This window comes from Helobdella robusta (genome assembly GCF_000326865.2).
Source record: "Helobdella robusta unplaced genomic scaffold HELROscaffold_3, whole genome shotgun sequence".
NCBI lineage: Eukaryota > Metazoa > Annelida > Clitellata > Rhynchobdellida > Glossiphoniidae > Helobdella > Helobdella robusta.
In genome coordinates, this window is record NW_008704501.1 from 1,269,993 (window position 1) to 1,292,793 (window position 22,801).

A 22,801-nucleotide genomic window follows, 5' to 3' on the forward strand; every position below is an offset into this window, starting at 1 on the left:
TATTTAAACGTCAATGCGCGCTATATTTTTAGAATTTTCCGTAAATTTTTAATGTACATCCAGTTTATTACCTTACATACAAAGCAGAACACAACAAACCTCACAAACGTATGAAAATGACATATTTTTAAGACAAAGATGGAAGAAAGAAGGGCCCTCAAAATAGGAATATATTGAGATATTTGCAGCTACAGATAATGCCAGCTCCAATTGGTTTGACAGGGCGGAATACAACAAAAATTTTTTTAGGGTTATTGGAACGTCAAAGAAATGCGTAAGACATGTTCAAGGATATTTGTGTAACGCAGGATTTAACCAAATCTGAAAGAGATCAGTGTAAAAGTATAGTCAAGGCAGCAAAGAATGCAGCGAATGAAATTATTATTTTATATCCATTTTATATAAATATATATATATATCGATTTTATAAATAATATATATATATATATATATATATATATATATTATTGATTAAAATCACAGCATGTTCGGCGTTAATTAACTTCCAATTTAACTTTTCGATTTTTCTAACAGTTGATCGTAAATCATTTTCAAGTTTCTTTAGTTCAAAACCAAAATTTTTGTTGGTTTTATGCATGATTTTGTTTTAACAATTTAAGATATGCTGATGATACAGCTCTTATAGCAGATTTATTAAAAAAACTGCAAACAATTGTTTCCAAACTGGTTTTTGAAAGTTTACCTCTATAAAACCTCGATTTTTTAATTAAAATAGAAGTTTTTGATAACTCTCGTGTTTTTCCCATCAATGTGTAAAAATGTGTAAAGCATAAAGATAGCGTTTCTTGTGCCACAATCCTCTACAAAACTTCATTGAACACTTGAAATTTCAAATCTGATTTTGCTTCGTGCTCTCATCATCAAAATTCTCAAGAGAAGTTGATGGAAAAGACATGAATCAAGAAATCAAAGGCACTAAATGTAAAGTTAATACGGTCTTAGTTTTTATTGCCGTATTGTTCCTTGGTATATAAGTATTTGTTTTATTGAAATTTCCTTATCTAAAAAATTTTTTTCGTATCTTAGTTTTCTGTTAGAAATACGTTCATCAAGATATTTAGTTATTTTTAAATTTTTCTATCACTGTTATCTCTTCTCGATGAAGTTGGTTTTTTTTTATCTCTATTGGTAATCCAACAACAATCATATTTATTCTTTACAATTTAGTGGCATTCCTTTCAGCTTCTAAACATAAATTTTCCTTAGCTAAAACATAGTCTATTAAAGAACTGCCTAAATATTTATAATTATATGCCGTTCTTATTTTTTTCAAGTCTTCATCTGCAAAAACTTTCAGCAAAGATTTTCTCCATTAGGATCAATTACCTAACCCAATTTTTAAAAAAAATTGCAGTATACCAATTTTCTGGTGAACCAGATAAAAAAAAATGAAGGTCCTTTATCATATCAGTAGCATTAAATATTTCGTGTATTATGCACCCATTTTCAAATCTTTCTAACCAATCGGTAGAATTTTGACTTTTGTTAAATTTGTCCAAAATAAACTAAACTTTTTTCTATTTCACGTAACCTAATTTTGCAATCTAAATTTAATTTTGCTTCCAATTTTCTCAAAAACAAATTTTCTTTTCATCCAATTTATTTTATCGCCGCGATTGTGTTCTTTATTATTCGTTTTTGAAGATGAAATTTGGTGTGAACTTAAATCATTATACTCATCGGGTAGATTATACCCCAACTGTTTATTTCAAAAAACTGTTTCTTTCGACAATCCCGCTAATTCAAAATCATTATCATTTTTTTAATTATGTAAAAAAATAACTTTTCTGAAACTGAAGCCATCTATTTTTTTCCTTTCTTCTTCTTTTTTTGAAATAATAACTTGCTATTAATTTTTGAAGATAAGTACACTGAAAGCAAATAACAAAACAATTAAAAATACTTATTTAAATCGCCACAATTCGGGAAAATGGACATTGGTCATACTGTACTAATGAAGGTTGTAAAGCTTAATGTCAAAAACTATTCAACAATTTAGAATATGCAAAGAAAAATTTAAAAGACGAAAATTCTGTGCGCAAATGCAGGCAGTCTACTAAACAAGAGATTAATGTTAAACAATTTACTATCTGCACAAAAGTGAAACCAAAATTTTTAGCGGTAGCCTAATAGAGGTTAAACCAAAAAATCTCAAGTGCAAATAAATTTCATTAAAATGGCTACAAACTGTTTGGAAATATTTTGAGGAGGCTGACTCGAAAGTTATCTTAGTATATACTAGCGAGAAACTGTGTTTATACAGCAAAAATTTAAAAAGATTGTGTGCGAATGTTAAAATTAAAAGAAACAATCCTGGCAAAGGTATAAGTGTCACCGTTGAATATAGGAGTACTTGATTAAAAAAATGAGCTGAAACTCTGTAGAGCAGACGAATGAATCAGGAATTTCTAGGGGGTTCGATAATGGTCATGTAGACTGGAGTCAGTGGAAAAAAAATCAGAAAAACTTTTGCAAACAAATTTTCATCTACTTTGAGAGCAAACTTTCAATTACTGCACGTGAAAAAAACAACAATAGACAAGGAAAATCAAGACCTAATTAGAAAAGAAGGTAGAGAGTTCCAGAGAAAAGTGCCTGAAAAAGCAAATGTATAGATTCAGCATAAGTGTGTTTAACAGGAGTTAAAAAAAGTAAGAACAAAAAGACAATCGTAAACCGGGAGCTTAGGTTTAATTAATTTATCTGATAAAGTAACATATGCAGTTATTTAAATCCTTTAACAAAGATAGAGATAGTATCTCCGCTAATAATATAGTTGAAAACAGATGGACAAAGTTGAGGGGAGATTTAGAAGAAAGTATTGAATTTACGTACGTATAATGGACACATCCAATGATTAAAGAACATAGAGCAGCAATAAAACAAAAGCGTTGGTTATGCAGAACAGATGATGAGAAACAACGAATAAAGACATCGGGGAACGATACAAAGAACAAAACAAACTCTGTCAAAAAAATATCTAGACAATCGGAACAATATCAACAATGGTCTATAGAAAAAAAAGCAAATCCCAAAAATGTGTAAATTTGTACGATCTAAAACACACATGCATGTGGAGACGCAGAGCTTTAAAGTATCATAAAAACGTGACCAATGATGACATTGTAGTAAAAGAAGACCGAGACATAGCATCCGTTTTTCAGAGGTATTTACTCTGGAACCGGAGTGAGAACTTGAAACTCGATAATCCTCCAAGTCCGGATCAACAATGCTCAAGAGTTTTGTACGAAGTAAGAGAAAAGTCTGTCGAATTGCTAACGAATTTCATTTATTGTTTCATCGAAATTTTGTAAAATTCCAAAAAATTGAAAATTTGCTGAAATGGCAGGAATATTTTGAAAAAGTGGGAAACAGAGGTTAAAATTATAGACCTGTCCGCCTAACAGGTATTTTTTGTAAAGTTTTTGAAATTGTCTAAGTGATCATATCATGAAGTATTTCAGGTTTAACAATCTATTAATGCGATAAACAATATGGCTTCATGAAAGGAAGGTCTGCTGCTCTGCAGCACCTGCACGGCCTGGATAAATGGACATCAAGCCTTATTTTTACCTCTGTTTCCCACTTTTTCAAAATATTCCCGCCATTTTAGCAAATTTTCAATTTTTTGGAATTTTTGTCACGTCGACTGCATCTTATATACAAGTTTTTTTGAAGGAAGGTAGTCACGTCGACTGCATCTTATATACAAGTTTTTTTTAATAATAATTGACAGCTTTTTAGCTACCAATAATTTTGTATGTAAAATTGTGGATAATGATGCCGGCTCAGAGCTTATGACTTGACACATAAAAAAAAGGTCAGATAAATCAACAACACGCCACAAACATCATATGTGAAACATGCTTATCCACGCACCACATACGAAGCATGTGACAGGCAGAATCGTCTTGCCATATTCGAATTGAACCCGGTCACTGCGAAACAGCAACCAAGCGACCTCAACCACTGGGCCATCACGGACCCCAGCATTGAAACTCCAAAGTTTAGTGCCAGTGCGCCTGATATATAGATAAGTACATATAACTATCAAGAAATGAATTAAATATATGTAAAAATATACGTAAAAATATATGTCCTGGTTATGACATTAAACTGACCCTCACTGCCTTGTGAGTGATGTTGGATCATCAAAGGCTAGGCCCACCGCTTATAACTGTGGTTGCGTAAGGAAGGGCGTCCTGCGTAAAAATTAGCCAAATAAATTACTTATGATGACAGAAGTTTCATCATAGGTAGCCAAACGGCAACCCCCGATCTCGGGGAAAATGTCGTCTAAACGTGTGTTGTTGTATATATATAAAATATCGATACAAATTTTTAATTGTTTACAGTGGATTCAAACTAAAGGATAATCTGCATTTTTTTTACTCCTGTTCATTTACTATCAAAAAATTACAATAACAACGATCATAAATTATAAAATGTATGCAAATACAAATTCGTCTTTTGGTCTCCATACAAAATTTCGTAAGAGTCGCTGTCCTAGACAAGTTCAACCCCCAGAAACATAAAAGCTAATTAAACTACAAAGATCTCGCCCATCAAGTTCGCGTGACACCCATGTGTAAAGGCACTAACTGTTACTGTAAAAACATACGTATGGCCGAATTTTAGCGAAAAAAGTATTAGAAAATAAACTTTCAATCCAAATTCAATTCAGTTAAAATCTATTCGTTAGCACGCAACGATATATTCGACGGCTCAAAAATTCAACAGCGAAATCAGTTGTTGGAAGGGAAGAACAACGATTAAATGACAAATGACACGTGGATTATTTACAGCGGATTTTGAAATGAAAAATTATTTATTGATTTTCTTAGATTTCAAAGCTTGTCCCTCTCCCGTGAATGCCGTAAATTTGACGCTGTCATCTTCTTTTTTCTGTTAAATTTTTTATTGATAGAATTACCGACATTGCCCTATCGTGTTTATTCTATTATAAACTTTAACAACATTGATGTTATGCATTCATAAGAATTGGTGCAGGAAAACTCAATATAATGATACCTGCCACAGCTAAAATACAAACGTGTAGGTCAAATAGTATAGTTCACTCTTTTGAGATTCAATGAATTATATAACAATTTCAAAATTAGTTCAAACTTAAAATCATCAGATATCTTATGACCTACACTTAAGTATTATCAAAAAGGATATCACAAAATATTTCTTCAAATATTGAAATGAAATAATAAGATTAAACGATGAGTTTAAATGTAGCAGTGACTTACAATAGCACCATTCGTATTCTTCACCGTCCTGATGAATGTAATTTTGCCTTTCTTGAAATTATAATTCGGAATTCCCCTGAGGCAGAAATCAATTTGCAAAATGTAAGTTAGAAACATTTCAATGGTCATCTCGCCCAACTTCAAAGCGGAGTAACACGATAAAACAAATTAAAAACCTTTTAATTTCAACAGGCTCATTCGTTACTGAATCATTTTGACATGTTTTGATCTTGCCATCTAATCTGTTGCCTTGCCCGACGAAGGCCTGCATGATCGATCATTGCATTGTAATTAAAATAATGCTAGTAGTGAATTAAATTAACGGAATGATGTATGAAGATGATGGCAGGCAGGTTGGAACTAATAAGAGGCAACATGAATGGGAAATTGAATAGATAGATTTTTAAAATTGTAAAATGATCAACAATAATGGAATAAGTAAAGAACGCACTTTGAAAACTGTTTGGTGTGTATATTGAGAGGCATCAACGTCCATCTGCTGATTAAATAACAAGACAAAGTTTATTTCAACTGCAACAGACTTAAATTAAATTAGTAGTAGGTGCAAATGGCAAGAAAACAAAATGTTGAAAATTGAACTTTTTGAAGAAAACTGTCAACGAAAGCAACAACACGTTACATAACTACAAACAACAAATGCATACTGTTCGCAGACGACACCAACCTTCTTTTCACTTCCAACAACCTACCTGATTGCTCTGAACTTATCAATCTTGAACTCCAAAAATACTCTAACTGGGTATCCAATAACAAACTAATCATAAATTACTCGAAATGTGCATACATTATTTTTGGCCCAAAAATACTCACCAACCAAGCTCCTAACCTAAACCTATTAATTAACGGCGTTCCTATAAACCGCACCCTGTCAACCAAATTTCTTGGAATCACCATCACAGAAAATCTTTCATGGAATTCTCACCTACAAACTACCTCAGACAAAATCAACAAACTCACAGGCATCTTCTACAAAATCAAATATAAACTCTCTCTTTCTGCTCTTCGCACGCTTTATTACACATTCATCTACCCTTATCTAACCTACTGCATCACACTATGGGGAAATAGTCCAAAAAGCCACCTGAATAACCTAATACTCTCTCAAAAAAGATCAATACGTTTAATTTTTAACCTCAAACCCAATTCCCATACAAAACCCTTCTTCCTAGCAAAAAAAATATTACCACTTAACTTCATCTGTCTTTAGTACTCTGCTTTATTTGTTTTTAAATTTATCAACAATCTTCTCCCACCTCACTTTATCAACTTCTACACGTTAAGTAACTCCGTCCAATCTACAACCACTAGACACACCCCTCTCTTCTATATCTACAAAACTCGCCTCAAATTAATCCAGACAAGCATAAAAATAACAGGTCATAAAATTTGGACAGAACTTGTACCTCCCCATCTAAGAGCCATCATAACCTACAACATTTCAAGTCAAAATTCCGTGCTTTTTTATTGACACTGGATCTCGACTTCACCACCTAATACTATATTAAGAATACGTTAGAACAAATGATGCGGATGAAGGGTCTTTATGAATGGTTAAACATTTATGTGTTTATATATGTACTGAGCGAACATAGTTATATGTCTATATATGTATGACACGAACATTTACTTATTTATCTTCAATTATCTTTCTGCTTCAGTTATTTTCCTTATTTTATTCCATTAGCTATTCATGTATCTACCTGTGGTGGCCACCACAAGGCAAACAGTCTTATTCGGTCTCCACATATTCAACTTCATAACTTTTATTCACTTATTTGATATGTTGTTGATTATGAATAAACTTTGAAAATTAAAATTACTTAAATTAAAATTAATTAATTAACAAAACCACAAAAAATGCAACACCAATTCAAACAACAACAACAACAACAGCAGTGATGCAAATAAACAACAGCATCCATGTAAATATCAGCAAGACCAACCTCCTCATCATCATTGTGGCTGGCACTACTTTTTGTTGGTTCCTCATAACCAACTGGTGGCGCAAAATCAACCTGTTCATTAAATTTATACATCAAGTTGAACATCTCTAAAGTGATTCAAATAATTTTTTTAAAATTGATTCAAATAGTTTCATTAAGTTCATTGAATTTCATATAATTTAAATTTAAAATAAACTATAAAAATTAATATAACAACTAATTATTATTTATAAACAACAACAAATTAAATTAATTCAACTTGCAAATTAAGTCTCAAATAATGATAAAAAGCTTTTTTTATAAAGATTGAACGAAAAATTACAAAAAAAATTCACACAAACATAAGTAACATTTTCGTTCAAATTATAAATAAGTAAACTCTTACATTCATGTCACATTCTATTATCGAAACAGCATTATTTGGCTTGGTTTCTAAAACTTTTAATTCGTATATCTGGAAAATAATAATATTAACTTAATGTTACATTACATTATATATTTAATTAGGAATAACCCATGAATAGCATTTCGAGTAACTTAGTTGGCAGATACTTACTCGATCATTGTAGTTTATAGCTATCATGTCTCCAGATGTCAGACAGGCAAAAGTCCTCAGAGCATTTTCCAAACTGAAATATTGAGAATATATCATCAATATTTCAAGATGCATTTCGAAAATTGTATTGTATGTTATCACCATGTTACAGAGCTATATGTTACTTTCTTAACAAACATTCACAATAATAATGGTAATAATACTAAACAATAATAATTCATGTCTGTAGATAATTCATGTTAAAAATGTATATTAATGAAAATATAAAATCATTAAATTAGGTGAGAAATGAGTCTATAACAAACACTGCTTTTTGATTAGTGATGTCGAGGAAGTCAATAGATTGGGCTTGGAACTTGGCATAAGAAGCCACGGCAAGGGAGACATTCTCAACATGCACAACTGATCCCTCCTCCAACAACAAGTTGTTCATCATCTGGTAGTGGTGTCAGGCGTTAAACAAAACGACTTCATAAGTTATCACGTGCAATAAACTGATCAAGTTGCAAATATTTTTCTATGTAGTTGGAATAAGAGCAAATGTATGTGAAACAAAGTGGAATGTTCATATATGTAATGATATGAATTGTTTGTGATGTGTAGGAAGATGAACCATTTCTGATGCATAACAAAGTGAACAATTTATGATGTGAAACAAGATGAACAGTTTGTGATGTTTAACAAGATAAAAGAAGCGTGTATGAAAGCTGAACACCCACCCAATAAGGAAGGTAGACACGCCCCTCGTCAGCAACAAATTCGAGCACCCCACAGTGCGTCACCCTATTTTCTTTTTTATTCTCAAGCTTGAACAACATTGGATACTGGATGTGCAACTTTGCTGAATCAGAAATATTTTGAAAGTGATATTAACTTGAAAAATTATTTCTATTGAATTTTCACAAAATAAAAAACCAACTCAGCCGGTCCAGGGCAGAAGGTGGTAAGATAACTGCAGAAAAAATATTTATTTTTAAGAGGTTTTTCGTGTAAATGAAACTAAAATAAAGACAAAATAGATGAAAAATTAAGATTACTTTTTCCTCCTTTTTCGACATCTGTTCTATCCTGTCCAGGCATCATGGAAACAGAGTAGCATTTATAATCTACTGAAAATGAGCCCATCATTTCGTTCTGCAGAATTCTCATAAAGTTAAACTGCAAAATTTAATCACGTCAATTTCAATCCATTTTTTTAAAATTTAAATTTGAATTTACAGTAAAAATTAAACCAACAAACAAATAAAACAACTAAAATTTTAAGACCAATTTCAAGCCTATTAAAACCAGGACATCGAACCGTAATTTTTTTTGTTTCGGTTTACGATTTCGTTTTTGCCAAACAAATTTCAGTTCCGTTTTCGTTCTTGAAATAATATCTTTCATGAAAAACTTATTTAACATGCATACCAGTCATCTATTTTCCTAACTTTTCCTAACATAATTGAAAACTAACATCTATTTTTTATGTGAAGATTAAATTTTTAATTAAATTAAAACAACTTTTGTTTTGCTTTTAAATGTTTTTTAGTTTAACATTTAATTAATTTAATCATTAATGAATATGTGTTTGTTTTATTTTATTCATTTATTTTTATATTGGGTTGTTGTTAAATAAAAATTAATAATGGAAAAATATAAAAACTGACTAAATAATACTGTTTTGACTGCTGAAAAAAGCATTAAGCAATTATTTATTTATATAACGATACCTTGCTAATTAAATTAAAATTAATTAAATAACTTTAAACAAGCAGTAAAGGAGTAAAAAAGTAAATGTAAGATGTAAAGTCTGTAAATGTGAACTAAAAGTTATTAAAAAAAAGTAACGTTTTCTTTTCAGCATAAAATTTTGAATTAAAAACAATTACAGAAGTATTTCAATCAGCCACTTAAGTGATTTTTAACTGAACTAGCCACGAACAGAAAACAACAGAAAAGACTGCAAGGAGTGAACGAATGAGTCAGCTGTTAATTCTTAAATAACAAATCATTGGATTGATTGAATTGATGCCCACTTTTAATGCAAAATAAACACCACCCGAACTGACCAGGCATTAATTTATTTTATTATTTATGAGATTACCTAAAAATGAACTAACCATATTTGGAAGATAAGTTTTCCTTTGACTCAAAACAATGAGCAAAAATATTAAATAATTGATTTTTGTTTTAAACCGAAAAGAGCAGCCGACTTAAGATAAGTTCGATATTTGAAGTTCGCTTTATAATTCTCTGGTAATATACACTATACCATGGAATTTTAAACTGGAATTGCCCTAACATGTTTCCCCCATTTTTCGCTATACTGGAAGCAAGAGAAACAATGACGTCAAGCATTGATTGGAACATCCATTATAATTGATGCAGAAGGACTCTCCAGCAAGTGATAGTTTGATTTGTAAAAAATACAGTGTAACGATATCATTGCTTCCAAGTTAACGTTTAGATCGAACGCTACACTTCATTCCTAATTCAATGATCGCATCTTTTTTCTTTCCTCCACTAGAAACAAGAGTATCGATGACGTTGCTGTCCATTATAATTAATACAAGGGTTTCCAGATGGCGATCGTTTACAATGTTAAAATGATGTAATGAATGTAACGGCGTAATTGCGTTCAGATTAACATTTAGAACAAACGCATAATACCATTTCCTATCCCTATATAATTTAAAGTTATATAAATATATATATATTATTAATGAAAATCACAGCATGTTCGGCGTTAATTAACTTCCAATTTAACTTTTCGATTTTTCTAACAGTTGATCGTAAATCATTTTCAAGTTTCTTTAGTTCAAAACCAAAATTTTTGTTGGTTTTATGCATGATTTTGTTTTAACAATTTAAGATATGCTGATGATACAGCTCTTATAGCAGATTTATTAAAAAAACTGCAAACAATTGTTTCCAAACTGGTTTTTGAAAGTTTACCTCTATAAAATCTCGATTTTTTAATTAAAATAGAAGTTTTTGATAACTCTCGTGGTTTTCCCATCAATGTGTAAAAATGTGTAAAGCATAAAGATAGCGTTTCTTGTGCCACAATCCTCTACAAAACTTCATTGAACACTTGAAATTTCAAATCTGATTTTGCTTCGTGCTCTCATCATCAAAATTCTCAAGAGAAGTTGATGGAAAAAACATGAATCAAGAAATCAAAGGCACTAAATGTAAAGTTAATACGGCTTGATGTCATAGTTTTTATTGCCGTATTGTTCCTTGGTATATAAGTATTTGTTTTATTGAAATTTCCTTATCTAAAAAATTTTTTTCGTATCTTAGTTTTCTGTTAGAAATACTTTCATCAAGATATTTAGTTATTTTTAAATTTTTCTATCACTGTTATCTCTTCTCGATGAAGTTGGTTTTTTTTATCTCTATTGGTAATCCAACAACAATCATATTTATTCTTTACAATTTAGTGGCATTCCTTTCAGCTTCTAAACATAAATTTTCCTTAGCTAAAACATAGTCTATTAAAGAACTGCCTAAATATTTATAATTATATGCCGTTCTTATTTTTTTCAAGTCTTCATCTGCAAAAACTTTCAGCAAAGATTTTCTCCATTAGGATCAATTACCTAACCCAATTTTTAAAAAAAATTGCAGTATACCAATTTTCTGGTGAACCAGATAAAAAAAAACGAAGGTCCTTTATCATATCAGTAGCATTAAATATTTCGTGTATTATGCACCCATTTTCAAATCTTTCTAACCAATCGGTAGAATTTTGACTTTTGTTAAATTTGTCCAAAATAAACTAAACTTTTTTCTATTTCACGTAACCTAATTTTGCAATCTAAATTTAATTTTGCTTCCAATTTTCTCAAAAACAAATTTTCTTTTCATCCAATTTATTTTATCGCCGCGATTGTGTTCTTTATTATTCGTTTTTGAAGATGAAATTTGGTGTGAACTTAAATCATTATACTCATCGGGTAGATTATACCCCAACTGTTTATTTCAAAAAACTGTTTCTTTCGACAATCCCGCTAATTCAAAATCATTATCATTTTTTAATTATGTAAAAAAATAACTTTTCTGAAACTGAAGCCATCTATTTTTTTCCTTTCTTCTTCTTTTTTTGAAATAATAACTTGCAATTAATTTTTGAAGATAAGTACACTGAAAGCAAATAACAAAACAATTAAAAACACTTATTTAAATCGCCATATGCAAACTAAAATCAATAGACTAAAAATAGGTCATTCGCTAGTCACCCATTCCTACGTCCTCTGAAAAAAGAACCCTTCTTTTGTGAAATTTGCAATCAGAATCAATCCACTCGTCATATACTAATAGAGAGTTTAAACCATACAATGAGATTAGAAATAAACTTCCATTGTTTGTAGAATCAATATTCCAAAATAAAAATCTGGAAGTTTTAATCTTATTTCTGAAGGAAATCGATATGTTAAACAAGATTTAAAGAGTTGAAGATCACCAGATACAAATAATCAGTATCGTGATGACCACAGAGCTCCTTGTGCTAAAACGCCGTTAAACTGCAAAAACAACAATTAATTTTTAAGATCGTTTTTATTTAAACCTGTAAAACAGTATTTAAATGGTTAAAAGTCAAATAATAAAATAATATAAAATAGTAAAAAAAAACACAGAGTTAAAGAAATACAAACCTGTAAAACAGTAATTAATTGCAGGTTCAGTACCACGCGAACAGCGCTTCAAAAAAAATGCGAAAGGATTGAAACCACGTGCAGCCCTTTTATATATAATCAAACAAAGACATGGAAACAAAGGTATTAAAATCAAAAATACTAAATAGTTAATACATTTACACACATCTTGGTATCAGGTATCAAAACACTGAACTTCTATGGTATTCTAAGTATATAGAATTAATCTATATGTTATTATTCTAGTTATGTGTTATTAATAATATACATAGAATTCTAATAGTTTAGTGCTGTAGTGAGTGTAAATAAAAACCGTCGCTATAGAAACACACAATTGACTGTTATCAATTTCAGCTGGCACACTCGTTAGGCTGTATTATTTAAGCCTTAAATTTTAAGGTAATAGGATTATTAATTACATATCTTGTTAAATTCTTGCTTCGTGTAAGCTCGTTACTTTGTAAATGTGAACAATGGATACACAAGAAGTTGATAGAAAAGAAATATCTATATTGAGAGGGGAAGCATTAACATACTTTGGTCCAAATGGATTAGGAAAGGAAGTGCTGGAACACATGGAGGATGTCGCTAACTCACTCTTTTATGACAATCCCGAAGATATTAATGCATATTTGGTTGATTTAATTATTACTTAATAATTTTATTTTATGCTTGTTAACTTTTAATGCTGCTAAAAGCTAAACTAAACAATTTCAGTCTTCTTACTTTCACAATCTTGCTTTCAGGCCAACGTTGTCACAGGTGTTGAATTAATTTATTTATTTACTTAATTTCGACATTAAAACAAAATTGAATAATATAATTTTTAGATTCATGCCAGATTTATTATCAGTGGCAATGGGTTACCGGCTTTCGAAATTGATATTTATTGCAAAGTGAAAAACATGATTAAAGTATATGTGTAAAATAATTGTTTTTGTACAATGTTTCACTTGTGAACATTAACAAATAAATTTGCAGCATGTATCAACTCTTTCTTCTCCAAACTCCTATAATTTTGTTGCTGACACAGACAAGGCATTACACAACACAGAACAATCAATTATGATCATTAATGAGGTGCTGTCCAAAAAGTTTTTCAACTGTTGTCCATATGATCAGTTGGCATTTGATGATGAATTGAAGTAAGGCAATATGGAGGTTTTTGTTAAGATAGTTTCAATTTTTCAAATGAAATTTTATTCATTAAAGGGAAATATTTTACAAACTTGAAGTAGAATATTTCGATGCTAAAAAAACTGAAAAAGTCATTCAACAAGAGGAAAAAGATAACGAAGCGACATCAGATACAGAAAGTATTACAAGTAAAAAGACTGGTGTCACAAAAAGTAAAAAAAATGATCCAAAGTAAATAATTTATTTTTCAAAGTTTTATTTTTTTTATTAAATTTATTTATAGACTATTACAAAACTTTTTTAAAAAATTACTTATTGGCAATCGAATTATAACAATCATAAATAATTTGCACCTCATTTTATTCTTTAAAGAATAAAATGAGGTGAAAATTTTCAATAATAAAGATTCGTGTGCAGTTGAAGTTTAGTTTTACGCAATCGTTTGTTTATCGAATATTTTTATATGTTCTCGTTTAAATTATTATTATTATAATTATTATTATTAGAACATCTTAGCAGTTCTCGGAGGATGTTGCGTAAGCCTTCTCGAGAAGGCTTACGCAAACATTTTCAGTTTTCAGTTTTTTCCAAAATACATCCGTCAAAATAATTTCACGTAGCTACATTGCAACAAATTCCAGACTGTCGTGGCTTAAGGAACCACCCCCATTTCTATTTGCTGCCGATCTGTTAGGATCTTGACGGTACAACATTAACTCATCTGCAGAACTCATCAAAATTATTTTACCAAATTTATTATTTTACCAGTATTTTACTAAAAGGACATTTGAATACCAACATTTTAATTTTGAACACCACCCACTGTCCCATTGGCAACCAAGGCAGACTACGACAATGGTTATCTTCATCATTTCTGGCAACTTCCTAGATTATTTTTCCATGAAAAGAAAGAAAGGTCTGCTTTTTCCAAGCAGTCTTTTTTATCTAAGCAGTCTTTTTTATCTGTTTTTGCTTTATTCTCTTTCTGTCATTGATTCGTTAAAATTTTTTACATTTTTTGGTGCTCTTTTTTTTCATGCATTCTTGTCATGTGTCACGTCCATTGCTTTCTTTCTTGAGACAATTTTGTTTGATTTTACACTATCAATATTTAACTCATTTTTAAACATCTCCCTGAGCCATTATAATTTTTATTTTGGAGTTCTTTTCTATTTTCTCTGTTGGGCTTCATAATTCAGCTCAACTTTACCGGTATTACGCATGTATTTCGTATCCTTAGTTATAATTTTAAGGATATTCATGATGCCATATGTCTCTTTAATATTCTTTTTAAATCTCCGGAAAAAATGTAGAAACCTTAAATATGAAATAGAAATTTTTAAAAGTCAATTATTTTGAATATTTCACATTTAAAAACATGATTCGTCCTTTTATTATTGATTGTTAACCAAATATTTTTTTTCTGCAAAATTAACTGTAAAAAATATTTTTTGTCTGAAATGCGAGACAAATAAGATAATTAAGAAACTGTTCTTTTGTATGGTTTCACTAGAAGAAGCACCGCTTTCTCTTGTCATCCATTTCATAGTAGCAGCAAATAAAACGTTTGAAAAACAAAAGAATTAATAAATAAATTGTTTACATTATTAGATACTGTTATTTAAAAACTTCTGGAATGTTTATTACAGAGGAAATACAGGAAAAAAGAAAAGTGCAACAAATGTAGATCCTGTTGTCAAACCAAAAGAAAAAGATACATCTTTCTTGGAAACTATTATGCCTGGATTGACGTGCAAGTCTGCTGTTTCTCAATCATTGTGCTATGCATCATCGTTTCTACAGGAAGCTCCTTTGTTCAAATACCTTTCTGATTTTTATAATATCGGGGTCAGTAATGCAAAATCGCTTTAACCATATTTGACCAGGGGCGGTCTTTACGCAAGGGAAGCCAGCCAAAGAATCATAATTGTTCAATTTATAATTAATTGTAATATTTTTTTATGTAATAATTTCACCTAATAAAAAATGAAATATTTAGTTAATATTGAAGGATTCTGTATAAAAGACAATAAACAAAAATAGACGGATTAGCAAAAAAAGTCATTTCAAAATTTTTGATCCGCTACGTTTCCTCCTACATCATTCATATCATACCTGAGACGATGATAAATAGCTCCTCCCGCCATTTCATATCTGAAATGACGCCCCTGCTTTTGACCATTTGAACATTTAAAATGTAATTCCAATTTGTTTTTCACTGTTTTTCATTTGTTATTTAATGACTCTAAAAAAGAATTTTTTGTTTTTAATTTTGCAGATTACGTCACCTTTCACAATACCTACACCTATGATAAGTGTAACAAGTTCTGGACTGTTAAGTTGTATTAAAGAAGTTTTGATCATACCATCACCTAATATGCCTCTACACAAAGTTTTTGCTTGGCATTTGTGTTCATTATATTTAATATTGCTTTAAATAAGCAATTATTATAAAATTGTAGGTAGCTGTTGCGCTGACGAAAATAATATCATTACATCAAAATGAAAACCTACCACAGCCACTCGCTGTCAGTTTTTTACTTTTTGTGATTTTATTATATAACTAACCACGGTTTACATCACATTTGTTGTTACGTTGTTGAAACAATCAACAGGAAATAAATACAAAAGTTGTTGGTAAGGAATCGCGAGGGGCAGCTGCACAAACTGGAAAAGTGGTAGCAGGAGAAAAACTTGAAAGCACGCTAGATAATATAAAAGAAATATTAACGAGAGCTGGTTACACACCAAATGAAGACTTTTATTTGGGACTGAATTGCTCTGCTCAAGATTACTTTCAAGAAGTATTTTTTTGCAATTTTTCTTCGTCAACAGAAATTTTATTGGTTTAAAAACTTTGCAATTACAAGGATAGTGATATGTATGAAATATATCCTGGAATCTCCAAATCTCCGAAAGATCTTCGAAAATTTTGGTTAAAACTGAAAAATCAATATCCGTCAATAATTTGCATAATTGATCCATTTCATAAAAAAGTAATTGATATTTGATCATTCTTAAATAAAATATGTAGAATTTATGTCAGTTCAGTTTTCAGTGAAACGCAATTTGTTTATCAAAACCGTTTCGTATACCACTTTAATATTATTAATATATCATATGTTTTGGTTTTGAGAACAAAGAAGAGTGGACCAAACTTTGCGGTGAGTTATCCAGCTGTACTTTCATATTTGGTCAGGATGCATTCAGTGTGCCTTCAATATTGATTCACGAAACTCCTGACCCATCATTCTCTTCATCGGGCATCATTTTGAAGTTCGATGACTCAAGCACTGTTACTGATTTGTGGAAAAGTGCCTTCAAGTTTAAAGGTTTGTTGTCTATCGAATTTTCATCATTTGTATTATTTTACAGATTTTTCTCCGTTAATTTGTAGTAATATTTCTTCAGAAATAATTTCCATTGAATAAAATGTTCAATAAACATTTTGTGTTTTTTATTGTATTTTCAACATTTTCAACAGTACTTATAATTGTGAACCAGTAATTATGCATATCTAATTCTAAATATATTAGCGTTAATCACAAAAATTCAAGATTATCACCAGTTGATCTGCATGAGTTCGAGCGAAGAAGATTCGTGCAGTTCATTTTGTGTTGATATGGTGGGTGAGTTTGGGCTCTCATATTTTTTATTATTGATTATACTCATTGAAAGATAAGAATTGGTTGATCAGGGTTAGGTATTCACTTCTTACTAACTCTGTAATATACATGCCATCTATTCTTCACTCTGTAACAGAAAAATTGCTTTCCTAAATTTAGGCCAAAGCAACTTCAGGTTTACTGACTTTTCCATATTTATTATCATTTCCCACAAAACCTTACTGTTTATTTATAAATTTTCCGTAAAACTTCCTATTATTTCTTATAAGTTTTTTTATAATTTCTTATAAATATTCAGTTTTAAGATACAAATAATATATTTATAATGTGTAAAGTATGTGTAATTTTATTATTGAGTCAATCGATCATTATTAGCTAGTAACACTGTATATTTATTGTTATCTATTAATTTATAAATAACGATTATTTTTGACAATCATATCATATTTTTCGTCATAAACTGCGATCATCGCTAGTTTTTGGGTAGACTCAGCGGCCTTGAAACTCTGAGGTATACTGTTAAAACCGATACCATAAGCAAAAGCCTAAATTTCTGAACTGCAATCTTACCGTCAACGATGGTAAATATGACAAATTTTATCCCAAAATTAAGACAGTTATGGGTTTAGTACAGGTCAGGTTCAATTACAGTCGGACCTCCGTATAAAGAATTTGATGGCTCCAGGAGAAAAATTCGTTATATAGAAATTTCGTTATATAGAATTAGTTTGGGAAAAATTCTATATTATCTAAAAGTTGTTTATATGCTTTATAGTTATGAAAAACAGCTATTCATAGCTATTTTATTATAATTATATCCTGCAGCCTCCAGCTTTTATTATCGACTTAATTTAAAATTATTTCTAACTGTTAACAGGCTGTAGCTTTGAGGGCAATGTTCATCAAAATTGGAGTCATTAACAAGCTAGAAAAATCAATAAAACTGCAAAGATTAATTCAGATTCATGATGACCTGGATAGACAAAGCATAATGAACAACGCACCAGGACAATTCACTTTTCACCAAGTTGGATCCATTTATAAAGAACAAGAAAGTCTCGATCACGATTCAGAATCAGAGTTTAAAACTGAGAAAAAGCCTCATAAAAAATCTCCAAATCGATCCAACGCTAAAATTTAAAGTTTTTTAACACTAAAATTATAATAAGAACATCCCGTATTTGTATAATTATTATACGACTCATTTCAATTTTTTATTTCATGTGCACAGATGCTGAATGAAGGATGAAGGGTCATTAACTTATTATTATTGTTGTTGTTGTTAATATTATTTTTACTATTATTGATGTAATATTATAGTTTTTATTTTATTAATAGAAATGGTGGGTCAATAATAAAGTTGTGCTCAGCTAACATCGTCGATTATGGTTTATGGGGGATTATCAATCACTCGTAGAAACTCACACACACACACATACACACACAGAAATATAGATATATTATATTAATGTATGCATCAATCATATGTTTGTTTTGCTGCTACTTGGGAATTCCCAGGGCTAAAAGCATTTAGTTTCAATTAAATCTGTCAGCTTGTGGTGATATAAAAATAAATAAGATGATCAGCATGGCTGTTGCGATTGGATTAAATCAGTGTGTGTGGACTGAATTTTGATTGGCTTCGTCATTCAAGTATATTTTTTTTATCAAGATTTGAAAGTGCTAAACCGGGGAACCCTCCTTAACTATGAACTCTAGGCTTTAGAGAGTCGGAACGGAAGTAGAAAATGTCAATCTTTTATTTTAATTTAATTTTATTATCATTTTGCTCTGTTATTATTTTCGCGAATGACGGTGATGTATGTAAAATTGAATTGGATTCTGACAAGATAGTGAACAAGGTGGAAGACTTTTTTATAAGTTACTGCATTGATTCTCAAATGTTCAACCCTGATGAACACTGGGAGAAATTCGATTTCAGGTTTTGTCCTTTTTCAATTGTTTTTTAATAATTATGATTACGATTATGAAATGATCGATTGCTAATGATAAAGTTCATCATCAAAATTTAAAATTGATAGTCATTCACAAAACATGTCATATATATATATGATTGCCATACTCATGACAATGACAAGCAGGGTGACTGAAGTTCAGAAGAAATTTTACGGTCGCTGGAAAATAATGAGAAATAAAACATAAAATAGAATATATATTATGAAAATTATGAAAGTGAATTATATAAAAAAATAATGTAGTTTATGTATTGTAGTATATGATTGCCATGTTATTAGCATTAGCATAATTAGCATTAGAATTAGTTGAAACACATCACAGAATACTGGACCAGATACTGTTAATTTTTAAAAAAATGACGTTGTCATGGTGAGCACTGGACAACTATGTAACTAGCTATATTTACACACATACACACACACACACACTCATTTATATATTACAGATCTGTGAAACTGCACACCCTAATAGATGGTTTGTTTCCGTCAATATTGAGAATAGGTGGCAGTCCAGCTGATTATTCATTTTTTGACCTTCCAGTTGAGACTGTGGATGCCAGTGGGATTCAACCGAAACCTTATGTTATCACCAGTAAGAACACTCGTTTTTTGTTTAACATACCTGTCTTCTTCACTGACGTTATTTTATAAATACGAATGATGTACCGCAGAACAAGATGTTATTAATCTGTTGCAACTGACATCATCAACAAATACCAAGTTGCTGTTTGATTTTAATGTTCAAGTTCGATTTGGTTACAATTGGGACCCCTCAAATGCTATCCAGTTTTTGAACTTTGCTGCACAATTCTTAAATGGAACTGATCTTCTCTTCGAACTTGGAAATGGTATTTTTTCACTTCAAAGTTTTTTTTACTAATCTTTTGAAGTGACATTATTATTTATAATATGTATAAAACTATTTTTTTTGTTTATCGACAAAAGAACCAGACTGCTTGTTGCCTGATTTGATAACTCCAGAAAGACTTGGTGAAGATTTTGCCATATTGCAGAAGCTGTTGAGCTATTATCAGAGCAAGGGAATGTACAAGAAAAGTTTCATAGTTGGACCTGATGTTGTGTCTATGAATGGCTTAGAACTTCAGTACATTACAAGGTTCTTAATATACAAATATCATCAACATTTAAAATAAAAATAATTATGTACATTTTTTACTCATCATATAGCGTTGTTAACAAAATGGCGGGAAACCTGAGAGCTGTCACATTTCATCAGTAATGTCTCAATTTGTTTTTCTTCAGCATAATTTTTAAAATTTTTGTTGAAGTTAATTCTGATTACTGTTAATTTTTTAAATCCATCCAATCTGACTTTGCAGCTATTACTTCCGAGGCGACGTTGCTACATACAAAGATTATTTGAATCCTCAAAATTTTGCCAACCTGGCAGAAAGCATCAACAATGTGAAACAGGCAGTCTCAAGAAGCAATTATCCGGCAACACATATCTGGATTGGAGAGACAAGTGATGCGTGGCACTCAGGAACTCCCAATGTTTCCGACAGATTTGTTTCTGCTTTCTTGTATGTTGTTCATTCTGTTTCTCCATGTCAATGTACAATTTTTAATTCATATCTAATGAATAAAATTTTATTTTTACATATTTTGCTGATTCCAGCTATATATTGAATTTAATATGAGTTATGTAGGTTACAATAACTTTTAACAAGATTCAAACTAGTGATCTAATGATCACATCTTACAATGTAGAAAACTTCAAACCATTGATTTCAAATTTTCATTTGATTGAGTTTTGTGTTTCAGATGGCTGGACAAGTTAGGCCTGAGTGCTTTAATGGGAGTAAAAGCGGTGATGAGACAGACATTGTATGGATATTATTACTCATTGCTTGATCTGGATATGAATCCCAATCCGGTTTCTTACCTGAAAATAATTTTTGTTACAAAATAATCTGATAATAATTTTTGTTACAAAGTAATAGTTTTTCATAACACGAGCAACAATAGTTTTTTATTCAGTGAATGTATTGGCATAGGTTGATGATGCTCACTAATTTAATATTACCGTTTTTTGTTTTAATAATTATTATTAGTAACAAAACCAACATTACTTTGTTAGAACGTGTTAACAGTTCAAAAATTGTACAACAAATATTTTTTTAGGATTATTGGTTATCATGGCTTCACAAAAAGTTGGTCGGGTCATTTGTGCTTTTATTGAAACTCTCCTGCAGTATCCGTGCTTATCATAACGACGACGTCAACTTTGTTCATTCATTTAAAAATGATGCAAAAAATCGTCCAGATGATGTCACAACTTACAAGACTGTGGCTGCTGAGAAGGATCCATACGTTCCATACAACTGTGCTAGACATTCTGACAATGTCAACAAACAAGATAACAACAACAACTATAATAATAATAAGAAGAATAATACGATGAATGATAACGGTGATATTGATAATGATGTGAAGAAAAGTGCTTATAACACTTTCAAGAATGCAGATACGATACATAGGCTTGGTGCATTTAAGTTGAATAATGCAAGTAGTTCTCTGCCGACATTCAGGATGTATGCTCACTGTACACAATATAGGTGCATTATTTTAAATTTGTTTCTTGTTTCATTTTGTTCATTTCCCATTCTTACGTTCTAAATTAATGTCATTTTATTATGATTTCAGTTCAATGTATGGCGCTGGAAGTGTTACATTGTATGGTCTCAATTTGCACCCTACCAAATCTGTTGATGTCAAATTTGTTGGAATATTTAAAAATCTCGATAGACATGTTTACCTAATGGAGCCTGATAATGATTATAAAGAGAATAAAAAGAAAGAAGAAGAAAAATATTCACATAAGGATCTTCCCATTTTATCGAAGTGAATAATTTATTAAGTTTTTAGTTGCGCTTGTAATAATGAAATTGGTGTTGAAATAATGTTTGAAATGACGAATGAAAAGGCTAATCATTAATAAAAATAACAATAATTATCTTATAACTGTTGATTTTATCACTATTATTTTAGATATTGTAAGTTGAACGGCAGAAGAATGATGATGGTGTCTGACAGGGAGATGCCTGGCTTGAATCCCTTGCACCAATCTTCCGATCAAACATTCACTTTACCACCACTGACCTACGCATTCATCGTCTTCTATGATGCCAAACACGCTTCTTGCATGTAGCTTTGTATGTGGTTGTGTGTGTATGCGTGCGCGTGTGTGCGTGTGTTTGCATGTATGTGGACAACGTTCCTTTTCAGTCACTGACTTTTTACTTTTTGGCGCATGATTATTTTATTTTTTTGATTGTTTTATTTTTTTATGAATTTTTTGTGTTGGAATTTTTTTTTCGAATTTCAATACGACCCAAGATAATTTTTAACCATTTTTAAAACATCTTAATTGTTTACATTGTAAATGTAAAGTAAATGTCAATATACACTTTTTTTACTATTAATTTATTTCTTTCCTGCTTAACCAAATAATTTCTTACACGACGTATGATTATTATTGTGCTCCTAATTCTCTTTAGCACTTCCGGTTTGGATCATTATTCGTTTATTTTTTATTTCATTTTGAATCACATATTTGAGCTTATTCATAACGCAGTCGATTATGAAAATTTTTTGCCGTA

The 22,801-nt window shown here is 30.5% G+C and overlaps 3 protein-coding genes across 3 annotated transcripts; 2 read left to right on the plus strand and 1 right to left on the minus strand.

Moving 5' to 3' along the window:
* Nucleotides 1–5,255: 5,255 nt before the first annotated feature.
* On the minus strand, nt 5,256–9,973 carry HELRODRAFT_188513 (hypothetical protein; the record flags this gene model as incomplete). The annotated part of the gene is made up of 11 exons (XM_009021056.1): nt 9,899–9,973; nt 8,834–8,954; nt 8,716–8,748; nt 8,516–8,637; nt 8,102–8,232; nt 7,797–7,869; nt 7,626–7,694; nt 7,241–7,312; nt 5,728–5,775; nt 5,453–5,541; nt 5,256–5,352 (listed from the first exon to the last, which is right to left on the minus strand). The coding sequence occupies exons 1-11, from the start codon at nt 9,899–9,901 to the stop codon at nt 5,256–5,258; spliced, it is 858 nt and encodes a 285-aa protein (XP_009019304.1). The 5' UTR covers nt 9,902–9,973.
* A 2,939-nt stretch (nt 9,974–12,912) lies between these two features.
* Nucleotides 12,913–18,343, plus strand: HELRODRAFT_161089 (hypothetical protein; the record flags this gene model as incomplete). The annotated part of the gene is made up of 11 exons (XM_009021057.1): nt 12,913–13,074; nt 13,270–13,353; nt 13,421–13,584; nt 13,652–13,807; nt 14,419–14,492; nt 15,228–15,424; nt 15,855–15,968; nt 16,192–16,380; nt 16,713–16,908; nt 17,134–17,201; nt 18,080–18,343. 11 exons carry the CDS (start codon nt 12,913–12,915, stop codon nt 18,341–18,343), a joined length of 1,668 nt encoding a protein of 555 aa, XP_009019305.1.
* A 914-nt stretch (nt 18,344–19,257) lies between these two features.
* HELRODRAFT_161090 (hypothetical protein) lies at nt 19,258–22,047 on the plus strand (the record flags this gene model as incomplete). The annotated part of the gene is made up of 9 exons (XM_009021058.1): nt 19,258–19,333; nt 19,651–19,770; nt 19,850–20,026; nt 20,124–20,295; nt 20,519–20,722; nt 20,964–21,075; nt 21,280–21,352; nt 21,466–21,733; nt 21,846–22,047. 9 exons carry the CDS (start codon nt 19,258–19,260, stop codon nt 22,045–22,047), a joined length of 1,404 nt encoding a protein of 467 aa, XP_009019306.1.
* Nucleotides 22,048–22,801: the final 754 nt, after the last annotated feature.